The 17380-nt window shown below is 38.6% G+C and overlaps 1 protein-coding gene across 2 annotated transcripts in view; it reads left to right on the top strand.

The window, feature by feature from the left end:
• The window catches only part of ZNF277 (zinc finger protein 277), a 103898-nt gene that overhangs the window by 73001 nt on the left and 13517 nt on the right, over positions 1–17380 (top strand). For both annotated transcript variants that reach the window (XM_045792822.2, XM_045792823.2), the window contains exons 5-7: positions 9780–9871; positions 12481–12591; positions 15209–15341. In XM_045792822.2, coding sequence (XP_045648778.2) covers positions 9780–9871; positions 12481–12591; positions 15209–15341 — 336 coding nt within the window. The remainder of the gene's footprint in view (positions 1–9779; positions 9872–12480; positions 12592–15208; positions 15342–17380) is intronic.

Raw genomic sequence — 17380 nt, 5'->3', positions numbered from 1 at the left:
ATCCAGACCCCTTACCAAGGTCCCAAAGGGTCTGGTACCTGTCTCTCTCCTCGACTTTGGTCACCATATCCAGCCACATGGCCACGTCTCTGTCTCTGTTCCTTTGACACACCAAGCTCTGTCCAGCATCACTTGCTGTTTGCACTTGGACTTGCTGTTGACTATACTTGGAAAGCTAGTATCCAAAATCTCACGGCTTTCCGGAGGGGAAGGGAAGAGTTTTTGGAAAAGCTGGTATCTGAGGTAAGCCCCTAGAATGGAGCTACAGGCAAATGAATGCTTTGGAAATGCTTTTGGAAGATAAAGACATTTTAAAGAGTAACTCAAATGACTGAAGTGACTTAGGAAAAATTGGTTTCTGTAGAGAATTAACTTTAGCTATCAACTACAAGGTAGACACTCAAAAGTTAATATTGACTGACTAATTTACTAAGAACTTTTTTTCTCAGTGAGTAGGAAAGATTTAAACCTATTCTAAATTCCAGATTATGACCAAAAAGAAGGCATAGGTCGCAGTGCCCAGTGTAATACCGAACCTTCAATTAACCTTTGGGAAATTCTTGCTGAGTAAATGACATTTGTTTTAGCCAGCTGGAGTGTCCCAAGTCACCTGTTTTCACCAAAAAACAATATAAAACCTTCTCTATGTTAATTTTGATTCATTTACTCCTTTGCGGGGAGTGGGTTTGTGGATAACAGGAAGTCGATAGCAAACAAACTTCCGTGGTCTCTTTTTTATCACCAAAGATAGGTGAGGTACCATTCTCCATGCCTTGATGTCAGTTTCTCAAAGGAATGCCAGCCCAGAATCTCCAGTGCTGTACTTAGAAGCTGCAAATGTTCACACTCTTAAAAGGCTGATCAGTGTTCCATATGTATTAGGGGGTTTTGCCATTTGGTATGCAGTCTGGGTTCTGGTACTGTAACCAAGTCACTTCAAAAGAAGCCTAGTACTTTGTGACTCATTTATATCAACAGTACAGACCTTTTTTTGCATCTGACTAATATACATTTTAATAGTTATTACTTTTCTTTTAAACTTCCATTTTGTTGATGGTCTACTGTTTCATTTTTTACCCTGAACTTGTATTGATGGCTGAAAACTTAAGAAAATCTAAATTCTAGGGGCGCCTGGGTGGCTCAGTCGTTAGACGTCTGCCTTCGGCTCAGGGCATGATCCCAGTGTTCTGGGATCGAGCCCCACATCAGGCTCCTCTGCTGGGAGCCTGCTTCTTCCTCTCCCACTCCCCCTGCTTGTGTTCCCTCTCTTGCTGGCTGTCTCTCTCTCTCTGTCAAATAAATAAAATCAAGAAAGAAAGAAAGAAAGAAAGAAAGAAAGAAAGAAGGAAGGAAGGAAGGAAGGAAGGAAGGAAGGAAGGAAGGAAGGAAGAAAGGGAGGGAGGGAGGGAGGGAGAAAGAAAGAAAAAAGAAAGAAAGAGAGAAAGAGAAAAAGAAAGAAAGAAAGAAAGAAAGAAAGAAAGAAAGAAAGAAAGAAAGAAAGAAAGAAAGAAAGAAAAGAAAGAGAAAGAAAGAAAAGGAGGAAGGAAGGAAGGAAGGAAGGAAGGAAGGAAGGAAGGAAGGAAGGAAGGAAGGAAAATCTAAATTCTAAACTGGTCCAGGATTGATTCTTCTTCAAGGTTTTAACTCCTCTAAGATTCCTAAATGCTCATGACATCATCTCTTTTCTTGAGGGGATGATCTTTTGTAATCCCATCACAGAAGTAAAAAATAAATGCACTCTGGACCTTTGCTGGTCCCCGGACATATAGGGGAACAGAATGACCAAAGGGCAGTGTGGCAGGTCTCCTTGTCTGCCTTCTTTCCCTGCTGTCATCCCATCAGGTTGTGGCCAGACCTACTCCATTTTTTAGAAAGATAAACCTTCATTTCTGTAAATTTCAAATATCTTAAATATTTATTTTTTTATGTTTAAATCCGTTAACACCAAAATACATGCCTATAACTTGCTTAAATGTTCTAAGGAAACTGCACTGTAGAACTTGCTTGGCAAACTGCCAGCTAGGGTCTCCTGGGCCTGTCTTGATATCAAGTTCTTATACCACTAAACACTGTTGTACACTCAGAACTCAGGAATGATATTTTATTTCTCAGCATTCTTGCCCTCTCCCCTAGCAGCGACAAACCAATGCTTTGTAGCAATGCAAGGTTTGGGTCCTTCCCCCAGCAGCTTCTGGCTTTTGCTTTGAATGCTAAAGAACGGTCCCAGGAAGCGAGTGGGGTTTTGTGCCTGCTCACCACTGATGGGCTGTTCATATTTTTTTCCCCTACTCCCGATCTTTCTCCTTAGAACTCGGAGGTAATCATGAAAAAGAGCTGGATCGTTTTGTGGCAAGGGACTTAGCCTTTAAAAATTCTGTGAAATTTCAGCTGTTTTCTTCTGCTTGCCTTTTCTTCCCATGTTCTGTCAAAGGGGAAATAATTTGTGTCTCTCCCTCTCCTGAGAGAGGTTTATCGCCTTTTGGAATTCAGTTTGTCTGGTGCCTTGTGACTTCAGATTTTTTTTCTTTTCCTTTAAGAAATAGCTTTATTGAGATATAATTCACAGAAATACAATTCACCCTTTTAAAGTGTATAATTCAGGGGTGCCTGCCTGGCTCAGTCAGTAGAGCATGTGACTCTTGGTCTCGGGGTCGTGAGTTCGAGCCCCATATTGGGTGTAGAGATTACAAATAAATAAACTTTTTAAAAAATTAAATGGGGTGCCTCAGTCTGTTAAGCATCGGACTCTTGGTTTTGGCTCAGGTCTGATCTCAGCGTCACAGGATGGGGTGCCACCTCGGGCTCAGTGCTCAGCAGGTAGTCTACTGGAGATTCTTTCCTTCTCCCTCTCGCTCTGCCCCATCTCCCTCGCTCATGCATGCATGCTCTCTCTCTCTCTAAAATAATAAATCAATAAATATTTTTTAAAAACCTTTTAAAATAATAAATTATAGATAAATAAATAAATAAATGTACAATTCCATGGTTGCAAGTATATAGATGTTTGGATTCAAAATAAGGAATGATTTGTTTTTCTTTTTGATTTACCAGCTTTTTCTCATTGCAAGGATATTCTTTGTGACTTTTAAGATTTCATTTTTAAGTAATCTCCACACCCACCATGGGACTCGAACTCACAACCCCAAGATCAAGAGTCGCATGCTCTACCTACTGAGCCAACCGGGCACCCCTCTGTGGCTTTCTTAATCCTAATCAGGATAGCAGAGCAGAACTCCTCCTCCTCCCTCTCGTTTATTTTAATTAATATCTTAGTGATTAAGTGCCACTTTTACTTAAAGTAGATGCTTTTCATTTCATAGTGTTCAAAAAGACACACACTTTGTCTATTGAATGAGGCATAGCTCGAAGAGACAATTGACTCAACTAACTAGTCGTAAATAAATTCTAAAACCTATTCTTGTTTGGAACTCAATCTTGATCTCTTAATCAAGCTGTTAGTGATAAGGATATCAATAAATTGCTGTATTTAGTTACCTTAGTATATCTTTTGTCAGAAGTTTGTCTTTCTAGGAGATGCTAGCAAATTATGTCACTCATTGCCAGGTGTTATTTGGATAATTTTCTGACAATCCCACACCCACGCATCCAATCAGGGCTAGGCAACTGGTGACACCTTACTTAAAATTTAATCCATGCTAAAAGTTGTGACCATGATTAACAAAATACAACCTAAGAGACCAGTAGTTGGTGTTGGGAGGATGGAGTGGGATTAAAAATTATTTTTTTTAGGGATTTTTTTTTTTTTTTTTTTTGGTCTAGTTTGCGGCTATCCTCCTGAGTTGTTTTGATAAAGAATTAAATGACTTGCCATTCAAGATCCAGTCCATGTTTAGGACTATGTAGTTTCTATGAGAGTATCAACCCACATGTCTCCTCATTACCTTCTAAGGCCTGTGGCTCTGCATTCAAGTGAGAGCTAGAAAAGCAACATTCCGGGTGCTTTACTGAAAAGACAAAATCCAAATTATTACTGACCAATATTTATAAAAACCACATTCAGGGGACATTGTTTGAGTTCAGTTTCAACCTCCAATCAGGAGGAAGCAGGCATCTACATTGTATCCTAACAACCCTCACCCAACCCCTCTGCATCTGAGTTTGGAATGTGCTTTGGCATGAGAGTGAGCTTGTTTTGAGGATCATTATGAGAAACAGTCCATGTTGTTTGGTCTGTTTATTCCAAACATGTTGTCCATTATATCATGTTGTATACGTGTTGTCAATAACTTCTAGCTCCCCGGAGCTAAGCCAGACTTCACGAAGCACAGTCCCCCACAAGACTGTCCTTACTTTAACGACAGCCACAATTGGAGAGATCTCCAGGCCACCTTCACTTCTGACCAGCTGGCTACAAATTCAGGGGTTTCCACTACCCACAACTCTCAGGACTCAGGAAAGCACTGTGTTTAGGATTATAGTTTTGTTATAGAAATAGATACAAATCAGAACCAACAAGAGAGATACATAGGGGGAGGTCTGGCAAAGTCCTAAGCACAGTTTCCATTATCTCCAGGAACCTGTTGCCCTCCTAGCACATCAGTGTGTGACAATACAGAGTATTCCCAACTGGGAAAGCTTACCTGAGCTTTGGTGTCCAGGGTTTTTACCAAAACTTCATTGAGCCTGATTGATTGAGTCATTGACCACAGAGCTGAACTCAACCGCCAGTTTTCCCCCTCTTTCTGAGGTAAGGCTGATATCATGTGGCTCAAAGCCCTGAGCCGCAAAGCACACAAATGGACTTTTCTGGCATGGCAGCCTCCATCCTGAGTCACCTCATTAGCATTACGTGTCAGGTGCTGTCAGAGGGCTCACCCTGAGTAAGAACACTTCAGCCACTCCAAGAAATATCGGGGGCATAGAGGCTACTTCGGAGGAATAAGGGACAAAACCAGCATAAACCCCTGTCTGATCGATTTCCCTTTTCTAAGAAAGCTGATAGCCAAATTTGGGGTCCACCTTTAGGTTTGAATTTGTATGTGTGCATGTGTGTGTGTGTGTGTATACTTGTACATACGTATTTCTTATTTTTAATCTTCAATTTGTGTGCTTATCATACCTAATTTTTTCTTTCTTTTACTCTAATTTTTATGCCACATTGTTTTATAGCAGCCTGAAATACTTACTGGGCTAAGTTAGAGGTGTAAATGAAATAATCCCAAAGACCTCAGAGATAATCCATGGTTCCGAAAGTAGAAAGCAGGAGGGCTAGGAGATCCTGCTACACCTGCCTTTGGAGGCTCTGGGCCACCGCTCTGACTTTAGTAGGGACATTTTTTGTGTTCTCTGTTGAAGGAGCTCAGCTGGACTCCTGAATTGAGGGTGCCTAACAGGTTCTGCTGCGCTGTTGCCTGTGGGCTGGATCAGGAAGGAACCTTCTTTGGAGCGTGCTGCTTCATCTCATGGTCACTCACAGCCATTCAGCCAGAAAGTCTGTTGTGAATCTGAAATGTCAGTATCTAGAGAACATTTTTTGGTATCTATACTTAATAACGTCAGCCTTAGTTTTACTTCCTGACCATAGCACAAGCTATCTCCATTGGATATGTCATTCTAAGCCTCAGTTTCTGCTTTCCTGTATACAAATACTTAACTAAATTGAGATTTTTCTAAATTGCTTTTTCCTAAATTGCTGATTTTTATCACTTTCAGCCTAACTCACATTTTCATTTTCTACCTGTATATGTCAATCCCCTATGACTATTGAGTGCCATCTGCTCTGTCTGCTGTTTCATTAATGTTTCCTCTGCCTTTGGCTTATGAATAAAGATGAAAGACTCTGCACTGACCCCTTTGCTGCCATTCTTGACATTTTAAACCAATTAGACAAAAATACAGCTTGTTATTATGACTCTTTGCCTAATACATAAGCTGATCTTGTATTCTTACAACTGTGGTTTTTATCCAGGCCTATTTTGTAATGAAAATTTTATCTGATTTCATCAGATAAGTTTGAGAAGTTCAAACATATAACATCTGTGACATTCTCTTCATCCCTCTGTTCTGTAAATCCATGAATAAAATCTAGTATATCTACCCAGCATGAGATTTTTTCTTTTTTTTTAGAAAAATAAAACCACAAAGCTGGTAGGCTTTGATTTACACATCTTTGTGATGCTTTCTGTGGATTATCTGTTAATATTATATTTTTTGTTTGAAAGTGAGTTAAAGTATATGCTAGAACTAATCAGATACCAAGCTTTACAAAAGAAAAAGGAAAGAAAGAGAAAAGAAAAACTATTTTTTCTTGATTGACCTCTGCTTTCTGCTTATTTCATTTACATAAGACTTCTCTTATTTTAAAATTATCAAGTCTAGGAAGAGCAGAGAGCCCAAATAAAGCTAGTCCTTGTGTTCATTTTCCCCAGTTATGAAGTTCTTCCTAGACTTGTTTTTATGAAAATGAGAAAAGTCTTATGCAAATGAAATAAACAGAAAGCAAAGGTGGAACAACAAATGGTTTAAGTAGCTCCCCTTGGAGGAAGGTCTGGAAAGGAGTTCAGGAAGAGTTTGTGACGTGGACAAAAGGCAGATCTTAATGGAATGAACTTGGGTAAAAATTAAAGGAGTTGTTTGGGGCCTGCAAGATCAGGGATGACAAGGGCACGCCAGAGTCTTTGTCTCTCTTACTGTGGTCGTCAGTTGTGCAGGTAAACTAGCTGAGAGTCGTCAGTACCGGGCCATCACCCTGTGAGAGAGGCTCCAGAACAGAACTGCCTGGTTTAGTTACTTGCTATTAAAGTAATTTTTCTTACTCTCCTGTCTATCCCATGCCGCCTCAAATATACCAAAGTGTAAATTAAGCTCTCCTAAGAAGAATCAATTTATATCACTTCTAATGTTTATACTTGGGTTTCGCAGTTTGGGGCCAGTTGATAAAACTTAAAATTTTGGCCAAAGAAAACCTTAAATGGCTTAGTATCCCTCTGGTTTGACTCAAAATCTTTTATGTTTGTGCTGAGCCAAAACCAAGGAGATACTAAGTGGAGAAGATTTTTCTTTAGCCAGATTGGGTTATATCATCACAAGCTTGAGAAATATGAGCCAGAACGGTGACTTTTAATGAGCACTGAGACTTGTGGACTGAAAATAGGAACAGGCAGACAAAGTACATGCTCGGCCTTGGCCTTACTGCACCAGTAGTGATAGAGTTCTTTATCAAGAGCTTTATTTGCTGGGTTTTTGTTTTTGCTGCTAACAAAGTTGTTGATATAGAGCTCTGAAATGTATTTTCTTTCTTTCTTTTTTTTTTTAGTCAAGCCAGGCATGTTTATAAAAGTTCACTTTACTTTAACAATACCTCTTTTATTTGACTTCTCCCATCCATTTCAGTTTTGATATAAGGTTCACTTAAACTCAAAAAGCAATAATTAAAATGGTCTGATACATCTATGTTATCTCTTTTTATTTCTCTAGCTTTTATCTATCCACTTGCTACCAGCAGGTAAATTTAAAGAATTTCTTGTATATTTGCTGTGTGCCTAAAGTGTTGAGCAAGTTCTTTAAATTCTGCATGTCGGAACTCCAACATATTCCAGTGCTGCAACCTCTGGAATCTCCGTTAAGCTTCACAGCCCCTGGAAATTCCTCCATCAGGACTCAGAGAGTCCTCCTTTTTACGTATACAGCTCAGTATTTGGACAAAGATCAAAAGAATCCCACTACGGGTTTCTTGAGCTCCCTCTCTTCAGCTCTGTTCTCTCTAGTACCTTGTCACACAAAGTGTACTCACTTTAGTATCCTGAACTCCAGTCTTTTTTTTTCCTCCATCCGATGAGGTAGTTACACCTCATTTGGGTTTCACTTCCCTATGTTGCAATTTGGAAAATACCCAGCAGGAAACTGGCAGTGTATTATTTTCTTCTTTCATGGATCGCAACCCTGCACTATTATCCGATGTCTGAAAACAGATAAAATAGATGAAGCAAGTTATTTTATAGTAGTTTACAGAGGAAGGATAAGTGTGATATCCATTATCCCATCATGGCTGAAACCAGTTCATTGAATTGATTTTTCTGATGGTAACTTCTTAATTTTTTTTCTTCAAGCGAATTAGTATTTCTAGATGTTTGGTGATACATTTCCAGAAATGCCACATGGAATTTATTAAGCTTCTAGATATTAATTAGCTCATTTTTATGCTATTCGATAGGTATTCACAGAATCAGCAATAAACTTTATAAAGTTCCTATTTTGAGCTCCATGTTATAAGAGAAGCTGGAGAGTAGTATGTCATTCTAAGAACAGCTTAAAGAATTAACTTTAATTCCAAAGAGTTTTCATACCCCTTCAGAAGACAAGGCAGGCAAAAAGTTAACAAAGAGATGATGGTAATAAACAGTGGAAATTGAAATTAGCTGGATAACAATAATATCTAACATTTAATGACCCATGCACAATTTGGACTCTTTACATAAATTTTCTGATTTAATCCTATAAACAATTCTGTGAAACAATATTTCCATTTTCATCTTAAAAATGAGAAAACTGATGATTGAAAAAGTTAAATAAAAAATTGAGTACCACTGAGGGCCAGAGTTCAATCTAAGTCTGCTCAGTGCTTCAGAGCCAGAGCTTATAACTCTTATACAGTAGTCTGGAAATGGAAATCATGATAAAAATGGGAATCTTAAATTACAGGTTAATATTTGTAACAGGCAAAAAGCAAAGAGAAATAAAATGACCTCAGGGAAAGATGGTGTGTAGAACCACCCTGATTGGACCAGATGTTACCAAAGTGTATTTAAAATGGGTCTGCCTGGGTGGCTCAGTCAGTTAAGTGTCTGCCTTCGGCTCAGGTTGTGATCCTGGGGTCCTGAGATCAATTTCCTCATAAGGCTCCCTGCTCCGTGGGGAGCTTGCTTCTCTCTCTGCCTCTGCCTCTCTCTCTCTCTGTCTCTCATGAATAAATAAATGAAATCTTTTTTTAAAAAAATTACTTGAGTTGAAGATTAACAAGATAATAGTGTAGGAAAACAGGGGTGCCTGGGTAGCACAGTCGTTAAGCATCTGCCTTCGGCTCAGGGCGTGATCCCAGCGTTCTGGGATTGAGCCCCACATCGGGCTCCTCCGCTGGGAGCCTGCTTCTTCCTCTCCCACTCCCCCTGCTTGTGTTCCCTCTCTCACTGGCTGTCTCTCTCTGTCAAATAAATAAATAAAATATTTTTTAAAAAATAGTGTAGGAAAACAGTGTTTAAGAAAGTTTGCCTAGAAGCAAAAAGAAGGGTGGATATGATGAAAAAAGGATTGAGATCATGGAGACCCTCTAGGAGACTTATTTATAGTAATCCTATAACTGATTAAAAACTGGACTCAGGGCGATGGCATTGGGAATGCTGGAGAGAAGTAATATAAAAGATAGTTCAAGTGAAAAATATGTCGGAACTTGATTGCAGACTAAACTGAGAAGTACCAAAAGGAGCAAATCAAAAAGCCCACGACATTTTTGTTCAGGAAAGAGGGTGAGGATGGGAGTTGACTAATAAAAATAGGAGTAAAGCCAGGGTAGGGAAGGATGATGAGACCCCATTGATTCAGTTTCCTGCATAGCTATCCAAGTGGAGTGTTCTGTCAGCATTTGACGGTATAGACTGGAGTTTTGATACAAGGACAGAAATGGAGAAATTTGAAATATTGTCAGCATTCATAGATTCCCTTTGTGCTTCTTCCCCAGATTCCTCCCATCCAGACTATCACATTTTTCATTAGCTAACTGCATTTATTAAAGATAATATCAAATATCTGTTTCTACTTTACAGAAAGAAATTCTGGAACAACAGCAGCAAGAAAGAAATGATAACAGTTTTCATGGTATTTGTATGTTTTGCAATGAGGAATTTTTCGGAAACAGGTTTGTTCTTATGCATGTCTTTAAATATTATTGTTATTCATCTGAAAACTCATCAAAACATCCATAATGGTTATATAAATTAAGTTCTGTGGATTAGCGCAGGACCCTTTCATATATCAGCAGTAATTTTTTTTAATATGCCTAACATCAAAGATGGGCTATAGTTGCTCTAAGCAGAATAGGAGATTAATTTTTTCATTTTTTTCTTTTATTTTTTCCAAGTTTTTATTTAATTTCCAGTTAGTTAACACTGTAATATTAGTTTCAGGGGTAGAATTTAGTGATTCACCACTTACATAAAAAACTCCCAATACCTGGTGCTCAGCACTACAAATGCCTTCCTTAATTCCTGTCACCTATTTCACCTATCCCCACCCCCACCCCCCAGCTCTTCTACAGTAGCCATCAATGTGTTCTGTGTAGTCAGGAGTCTGTTTCTTGGTTTGCTCCTCTTTATTCTTAAATGCCAAATATAAATTTGTGTTTAATGTCATAGGACTTTTTCAGTTGGCTGACAGGCAACACCATGTATAACAAACTACTACAGACACACCCTTCTATATTGTTAACTCTAAACCTTTAGCAGATTTTGATGTTTCACTTTTGAATATTAAAATTAATAAGGATCTAAAAAAAAAAAAAAACCAAAAACTGGGGTATTGATAATTCTTTACCACTCCCAACTGGCTCCAAAACCAACTGGATTACTATAATTCAGTTCAAACACTAATCACCCAGAGTTAGCATCAGGCTCTGCAGATTAAAGGGCATCATCCCCAGCAAGACTGCCTCCATTTTAGATATCAGCCACAAGTTCTGTCAGCTGGCTAAAAATTCAAGGATTCTGCCAGTTATTTACATCATTCAGTAATTTACAGAATGACTCACAAAACTCCGGAAAGTAGTATACGCAGGACTGCAGTTTTATTATAAAGGAACAGTCAAGAGAAGAAATCAGGAACAGCCAAATGAAGAAATAAATAGGGCAAGTTTTGGGAGGGTCCGAAGTCAAAACTTCTGTGGCCTTTCTCCAAAGAATCAGGACACATCACCCACCCAGCACATCAAGGTATTCACCAACCAGGAATCTTCACTGAGCTTTGATGTCCAGAATTTTTAGTAAGTCTTCATCACATAAGCATGACTGGTTCAGTCCTTGAACTTAATATCCAGACCCCTTACCTCTCTGGAGGTCAGGCTGGCTCAGTAGCGCTGCCTTCTAATAACGTGGTTAGTCTTTTCATTGACCAGCCCCCATTCTGAAGCTCACTAAGGGCCTTTGGTGAGTAGCCTTGTCAGCATAACAAAGATAATCCTGTCACGGAGAAATTCCAAGGGTTTTAGAAGCTCTGTGACAGGAAACAAGGACAAAGACCGGACAGATTTCTCATTATACAGCATTTAATATTTACAAATACACTCTCGCTGTCTCTCTCTGTCAAATAAATAAAATCTTTAAAAAAATAAATAAAATAAAATAAAATAAATAAAACACCACTAATGAAGATTTGATTCTTCTGTAGGGCAGTTGGCATAGAGAACAACCTGTGCCAGAAGGCACTGTGAAATACTCTGTAAAAACACTAGTGTTATTCAAAGTTATCAGTAATAGTTAAGTGGCTAGCCAAAAGAGCATAATATAACTATGATATTAATAAATGGGACCCTACATAGTTAAAAAGAAATCAAACAATTTCATGGGAATGGTTGCTTTATTTTATTTTCTAAAGGAAAAAAATAATAACCCTAAAAAACAGTGATGTGGGGGCCAGCTAAGTGTCTAAATAAACTAAATAAACTGTATAATGTGTCACTGTGCATAGTCTGTCAGTGGTTTGTGTGCTAATAAGTTCCCCAAAACTGTCACCTTCATTTTATGAACTAAAGTTGTGATAAAGAGGGCTCCTGGCTGGCTCAGTCAGAGGAGCATGTGACTCTTGATCTCAGGGTCCTGAGTTCAAGCCCCATGTTAGGTGTAGAGATTACTTAAATAAATAAATAAACTTACATAAAAATAAAGTTGTGATAAAGACCCAGTAGAATAATATATTTTACACATAGGCATATTTGCTATGTAAAATTTAGATAAATTAAAATATTCCTTTTCAGCATAACCTAATCAACAGCCTGGTCATGGTGTATTCAGGTTATGGTAACCCTTACATATACTTAAATGTGTTTATTGTGTGTTCCAGGTCTGTGTCTGATAGTGAGCTGACTAAATGTCTGTGATCCCCGGACATATATAGCAGGGCATATTTCCCTTTGGCAGTTGTCTCTTCCTCCTCCTCATGATGAATTGGAAAAGTAGGCAAAGCACAGTTCATTGAATAGTTTAAAGGAGAGAAACCCAGTTCATCTATAGAGTTATCTTCCTGTCCACTGGCAGATAATGGAACAAACTTAACTGACTTTAAAGAACTATTGTGATTATATGTGTACTTAAATACTTTATAACGTGTCACTCTTTCATAGCCCAAATGTGTGTTTTAGTGTTTTACCTTTTCATGTACTTCTGATGAGTGTTATCATTATAAAAATGCTATTCCTGACCTGATTTGTTACTAGATGATTTGTAAGGAATATAAATTGCTCACATTTCTTCCTAGATCTGTTCTTTTGAACCACATGGCCAGAGAACATGCTTTCAACATCGGATTGCCAGACAACATTGTAAACTGCAATGACTTTCTGTGCACATTACAGAAAAAGCTGGACAAGTAAGTAATTTTTTCATGAAACACAACCTGAAACTATTTTAATTTTGGACTCTTTTAGGAATTTTTTTTTTATTGTCTGTTGTGAATTTTTTTAAGATTAATCTAATCAAAGTAATTAGTAAAATGGAATTTTTTAAAGATTTTATTTATTTATTTGTCAGAGAGAGAGAGTAAAAGCAGGGGGAGAAGCAGACTCCCTGCTGAGCAAGGAGTTGGATGCCGTTCTCCATCCCAGAACTCTGAGATCATGACCTAAACCAAAGGCAGATGCTTAACTGACTGAGCCATGCAGGTGTCCCAGAATTTTCTCATCTCTCATGTTGAAAGTTTACATTTTTCATGACAGTCGTCTTTTTGTCTAGATCATATTGCCTTTTACTGTTTTTGGCTTTTTAAGATTTTATTTATTTGTTTGACGGAGAGAGACAGCGAGAGAGGGAACACAAGCAAGGGGAGTGGGAGAGGGAGAAGCAGGCTTCCTGCCAAGCAGGGAGCCCTATGCGGGGCTGGATCCCAGGACCATGGGATCATGACCGGAGCCAAAGATAGACACTTAACGCTGAGCCACCCAGGTGCCCCTGAAAGAAGTATCATATATACCAAACAATGTACATACCATGTAACGTATGCTATATAGGGTATGGAGAGTATACTCTCCAACCGGCCTAAGAAATAGAACAGGGATGCCTGGGTGGTTTACTCGGTTAAGCATCCAGCTCTTGATTTTGGCTCAGGTCATGATCTCAGGGTCGAGTCTGCTTGAGATTCTCTCTCCCCCTTCGCCGCCCCCCCTCCCCCATCATGTGTGTGCATGGACACACACACTCTCTCTCAAATAAATAAATCTTATTTTAACAAAAGAAATAGAACATTATTAATTCCCTTGAATCTTCATGTGTGCCCTTCCTCCATTAGTGTCTGCCCATTTTCAGTATAATTTTTCACATATTTAGTAAACATTATCAAAATGTTGTATGTTACTCACCTTTATGTGGGATATAGCATACTCTTTGCATTCTTTTACCTGTTAGTATTTATTCACATTTATAGATCATAACACTCCACTTTTCCTAAGATCATATTCTGGTGACTGCGGGTATCTAGTGGGTATCGAGAGCTTAGCTTGTAAAATAAGGAAGGAAATTCTCTAGGTCACTAAAATGGCTTTCAAAAATCTACCCACTTTTCTCTCTAGGAGAGGACTCAGTATTTTTTCTCTCAAAACCTAGTTTTTTTCAGGTTTTTGTTTGTTTTTAAAGATTTTATTTATTGGGGCGCCTGGGTAGCACAGCGGTTAAGCGTCTGCCTTTGGCTCAGGGCATGATCCCGGCATTCTGGGATAGAGCCCCACATCAGGCTCCTCTGCTATGAGTCTGCTTCTTCCTCTCCCACTCCCCCTGCTTGCGTTCCCTCCCTCACTGGCTGTCTCTATCTCTGTCGAATAAATAAATAAAATCTTTAAAAAAAAAAAAAGATTTTATTTATTTATTTTGAGAGAGAGAGAGCTTGAGCGGGGGGAGGAGCAGAGGGAGAGGGAGAGAGAGAATATTAAGCAGAGTCACCAGTAAGTGCAGAGCCCAACACAGAGCTCGATCATGACCCGAGCCAAAATCAAGAGTTGGATGCCCATCCAACTGAGCCACCCATGTGCTCCCCCTTTTTTTTTCAAATGAAATCTCAGCCCACAGTATTCGTAATGGTAACATTAAGAAAGAAATATTAAAAGTCCTGAGTTCAAATTCTAGTATCAACACTACATTAAAACAAGTCCTTTCAGTATTATTAAATGATCCTTCATTTATAAAATAATAACAGATGTGCTTTCTAGCAAGAGTAGCATAATCTTTTTTTAATGCCATAAATTATTTGCTGTAAAAGAATATAATTATTTCTGTGGCACAAGAAATGGTTCAGAGGGTATTTAGTTGTGATGACAAAAGAATTCGAAATTGAAACAACTGATTTCACTCATTTGAGCTTTCATGTAGGAGGGAGCTTAGATATAATCTGTGTGACTCCAAAAAGTGGAACTCTAATGGCTAATAAGGAGAAGTTACAGGCAGTATCCACTAGCAGACTTAGGTAAAGAAAGACGTTTTGTTAGCAGTCTGTTCGTTTTCATTAGAAAATGAATGTCAGTAGAGAAGGCAAGTAACAACGAAGTCTCACTGCTAGTATGTACTGAAACTAGGCATTAAACCCTGCATATCAGCTCACGGAATATGCCAAACCATGGACTGATTTGTTGTACGCAATGGAGGCAGCCAGTGCTAGTTATCATTGTAATTATTTGAAGAACATAACTATGTTTTCATTTTTAGAAGAGATAATTTGATTAGAGAACTCCAGAATAATTTTGGATATTAGCTCTCTCTGTCCCAGTTTGAACTACATAGGCAAGTTGGCCAGTGTAGCCACCTGCAAAATAAACCAAGCATGCATCCCACAAAGCTAAATGAGTGAAGTGAGAGAGGTTCTGACAAGGATGTCATATCCCACTTGAAGATTCTGTGACCTAAAATGAATAATCGTAAGACTTAAAATAAAGGACTTTTGCAGCAGCTATCCAAGAGACTTGTGTCATCTGTCAGTGTTTGTGTATTTTTTTTTTTTTTAGCTTGCAGTGCTTGTACTGTGAGAAGACCTTCAGGGACAAAAATACACTTAAAGACCATATGAGGAAAAAACAGCATCGGAGGATTAATCCTAAGAACAGAGAATATGACCAATTTTATGTCATCAATTATTTGGTAAGGCTTTCTCTTCGTAATTTAAAATTTGATTGCATTTCCACAAACAAAAATCTTTCTAAGGGCTGTCTAATATTTAAACAAGCAATTAGTATAAAGTTCAAAATGTAATCAAGGGACACTTCCAAGCAGTGATTAGCTTCATAATGGTTAGTTTACAAAGCAGAACTTGATTTCGTTTGTCTTTGATTTGCCAGATGTTTACACAGTAAAAATGTCATTGTGTCTAGAATTCAGTGATCTGGACCAAAAAAAAAAAAAAAAAAGGAATAATAAACATAAAGCATTTGAGTAGCTACACACTCTGTCTCGTTTGTTATACTATCTGTTACCTTGAGTCCAGAGACTTCTATATTCTATTCAAAAAAAATCTTTTGACCTCTGGATGTGTTAGGTGTCCTATGCTAGATAACTCTTTAAAAACAATCACTTCATGGGGCACCTGGCTGGCTCAGTTGTTTGGGCATCCGACTCTTGATTTCCACTTGGGTCATTATCTCAGGGTTGTGAGATTGAACCCCGTGTCGGGTTCACATGCTAGGCATGGAGCCTCATTAAGATTCTCTCTCTCTCTGCCCTTTCCACCCCACCCCCCAAAGAAATCTCTTCATTCTTCCCTCTCTCCCCCTTAAAAAAATACTCCTTTTCCCAAAAAAAAAAAAAAAAAAAAATCCTCCTTGGCCTGCTTATCTTTAATGGAAATTTTAGAGAAACCATGTCATTTTACTAGGCAAGAGGACTTTGATTTGTTTGGCTAATAGAATGTAATAATGCTGTTATCATGTCAAGGATTTTAAATACATTGAAAGTTTTCCTTGCCTAGAAACCTTAATACCATTTCCTGAGCTTTTTGGTTAAGAGAAGGTATTCAGTTGGAGGCAAGTGTCACTAGGAGGGCATTTAGAATTGTAGGAGGGAATTTTGACTGACAATGACGAATGCTACTGGCCCTGCCCTACTCTGCTGAATTTGGGGGTGTACATAACAAAGGAAATAATCCACTCCTGTGAAAAAAAGGGTTATGTAACTCTCCACTTGAATTAGTAGAAAGTAGTAGAAAGTTATTTCTGACACTTTTCTTAAGCAAATGGAAATTATTTTTTTCTTCTCAGTAGGAATGAATTAGAATCCAAACTCATGGCCACAGAAGACATAATTGATTATAATCAACCATTTTATCTATTGGACAGAAACAAGCATATCCTGAAATATGTTAGAAATCTCTGCCGTGGGGGCGCCTGGGTGGCACAGCGGTTAAGCGTCTGCCTTCGGCTCAGGGCGTGATCCCGGCGTTCTGGGATCGAGCCCCACATCAGGCTCCTCTGCTATGAGCCTGCTTCTTCCTCTCCCACTCCCCCTGCTTGTGTTCCCTCTCTCGCTGGCTGTCTCTATCTCTCTCAAATAAATAAATAAAATGTTTAAAAAAAAAAAAAAAAAAATCTCTGCCGTAGGGTGGAATTTTTGTCTGTTCTAACTAATCCTTGTAGTGTTAAAATTCCCCTTGAGAACCAAGTTTGACATGTGTTTGAAGATTGACTCTGAGAAGTTGTCATGATCTGCTACAAATATTTTACAACTAGCTAAAGGCAAAGGCACCCTTTGAGTCCTTCAGTCTTCTCTTGAAATCACTCAGTCATTAATTCCTAGAACAAATGCTGCTTCAGGGCCCAGACCAAGCCAATGGGGAGTAGACTTCAGTGTTAGCTCTAAGAAATACCAGCTACTGCAGAAATTTGTGGAAGCAATTTAATAGTACTTCCTTCTGGGGATCTTTTAAAATAATATTCAAGAACTTGGGACCAACAGAACATTATATATATGGCTGGAGGTATTTAATACCTTTTAGAGGAGACTTCAAAGGGACTGTTCACTCAAATTCTGGTAGCACTTTTAGAAAAGTATGATGCTTTATTCTCTGGGCATCAAGTAGTCTGTCTGTCAAAACTGAAAGTATCTGCAAGGACCAGCTGTCTTTAGACGGGCATGCTAGATTATACTGTCCACCGAGTGCCCAGATATGGTGTGGCATGAATCATAAC

Source organism: Ursus americanus, chromosome 3, assembly GCF_024610735.1.
Source record: "Ursus americanus isolate L20-20 chromosome 3, mUrsAme1.1.p, whole genome shotgun sequence".
Taxonomy (NCBI): domain Eukaryota; kingdom Metazoa; phylum Chordata; class Mammalia; order Carnivora; family Ursidae; genus Ursus; species Ursus americanus.
The sequence above is the reverse complement of the archived record's forward strand: the minus strand, read 5'-3'. Positions and strand labels throughout refer to the sequence as shown.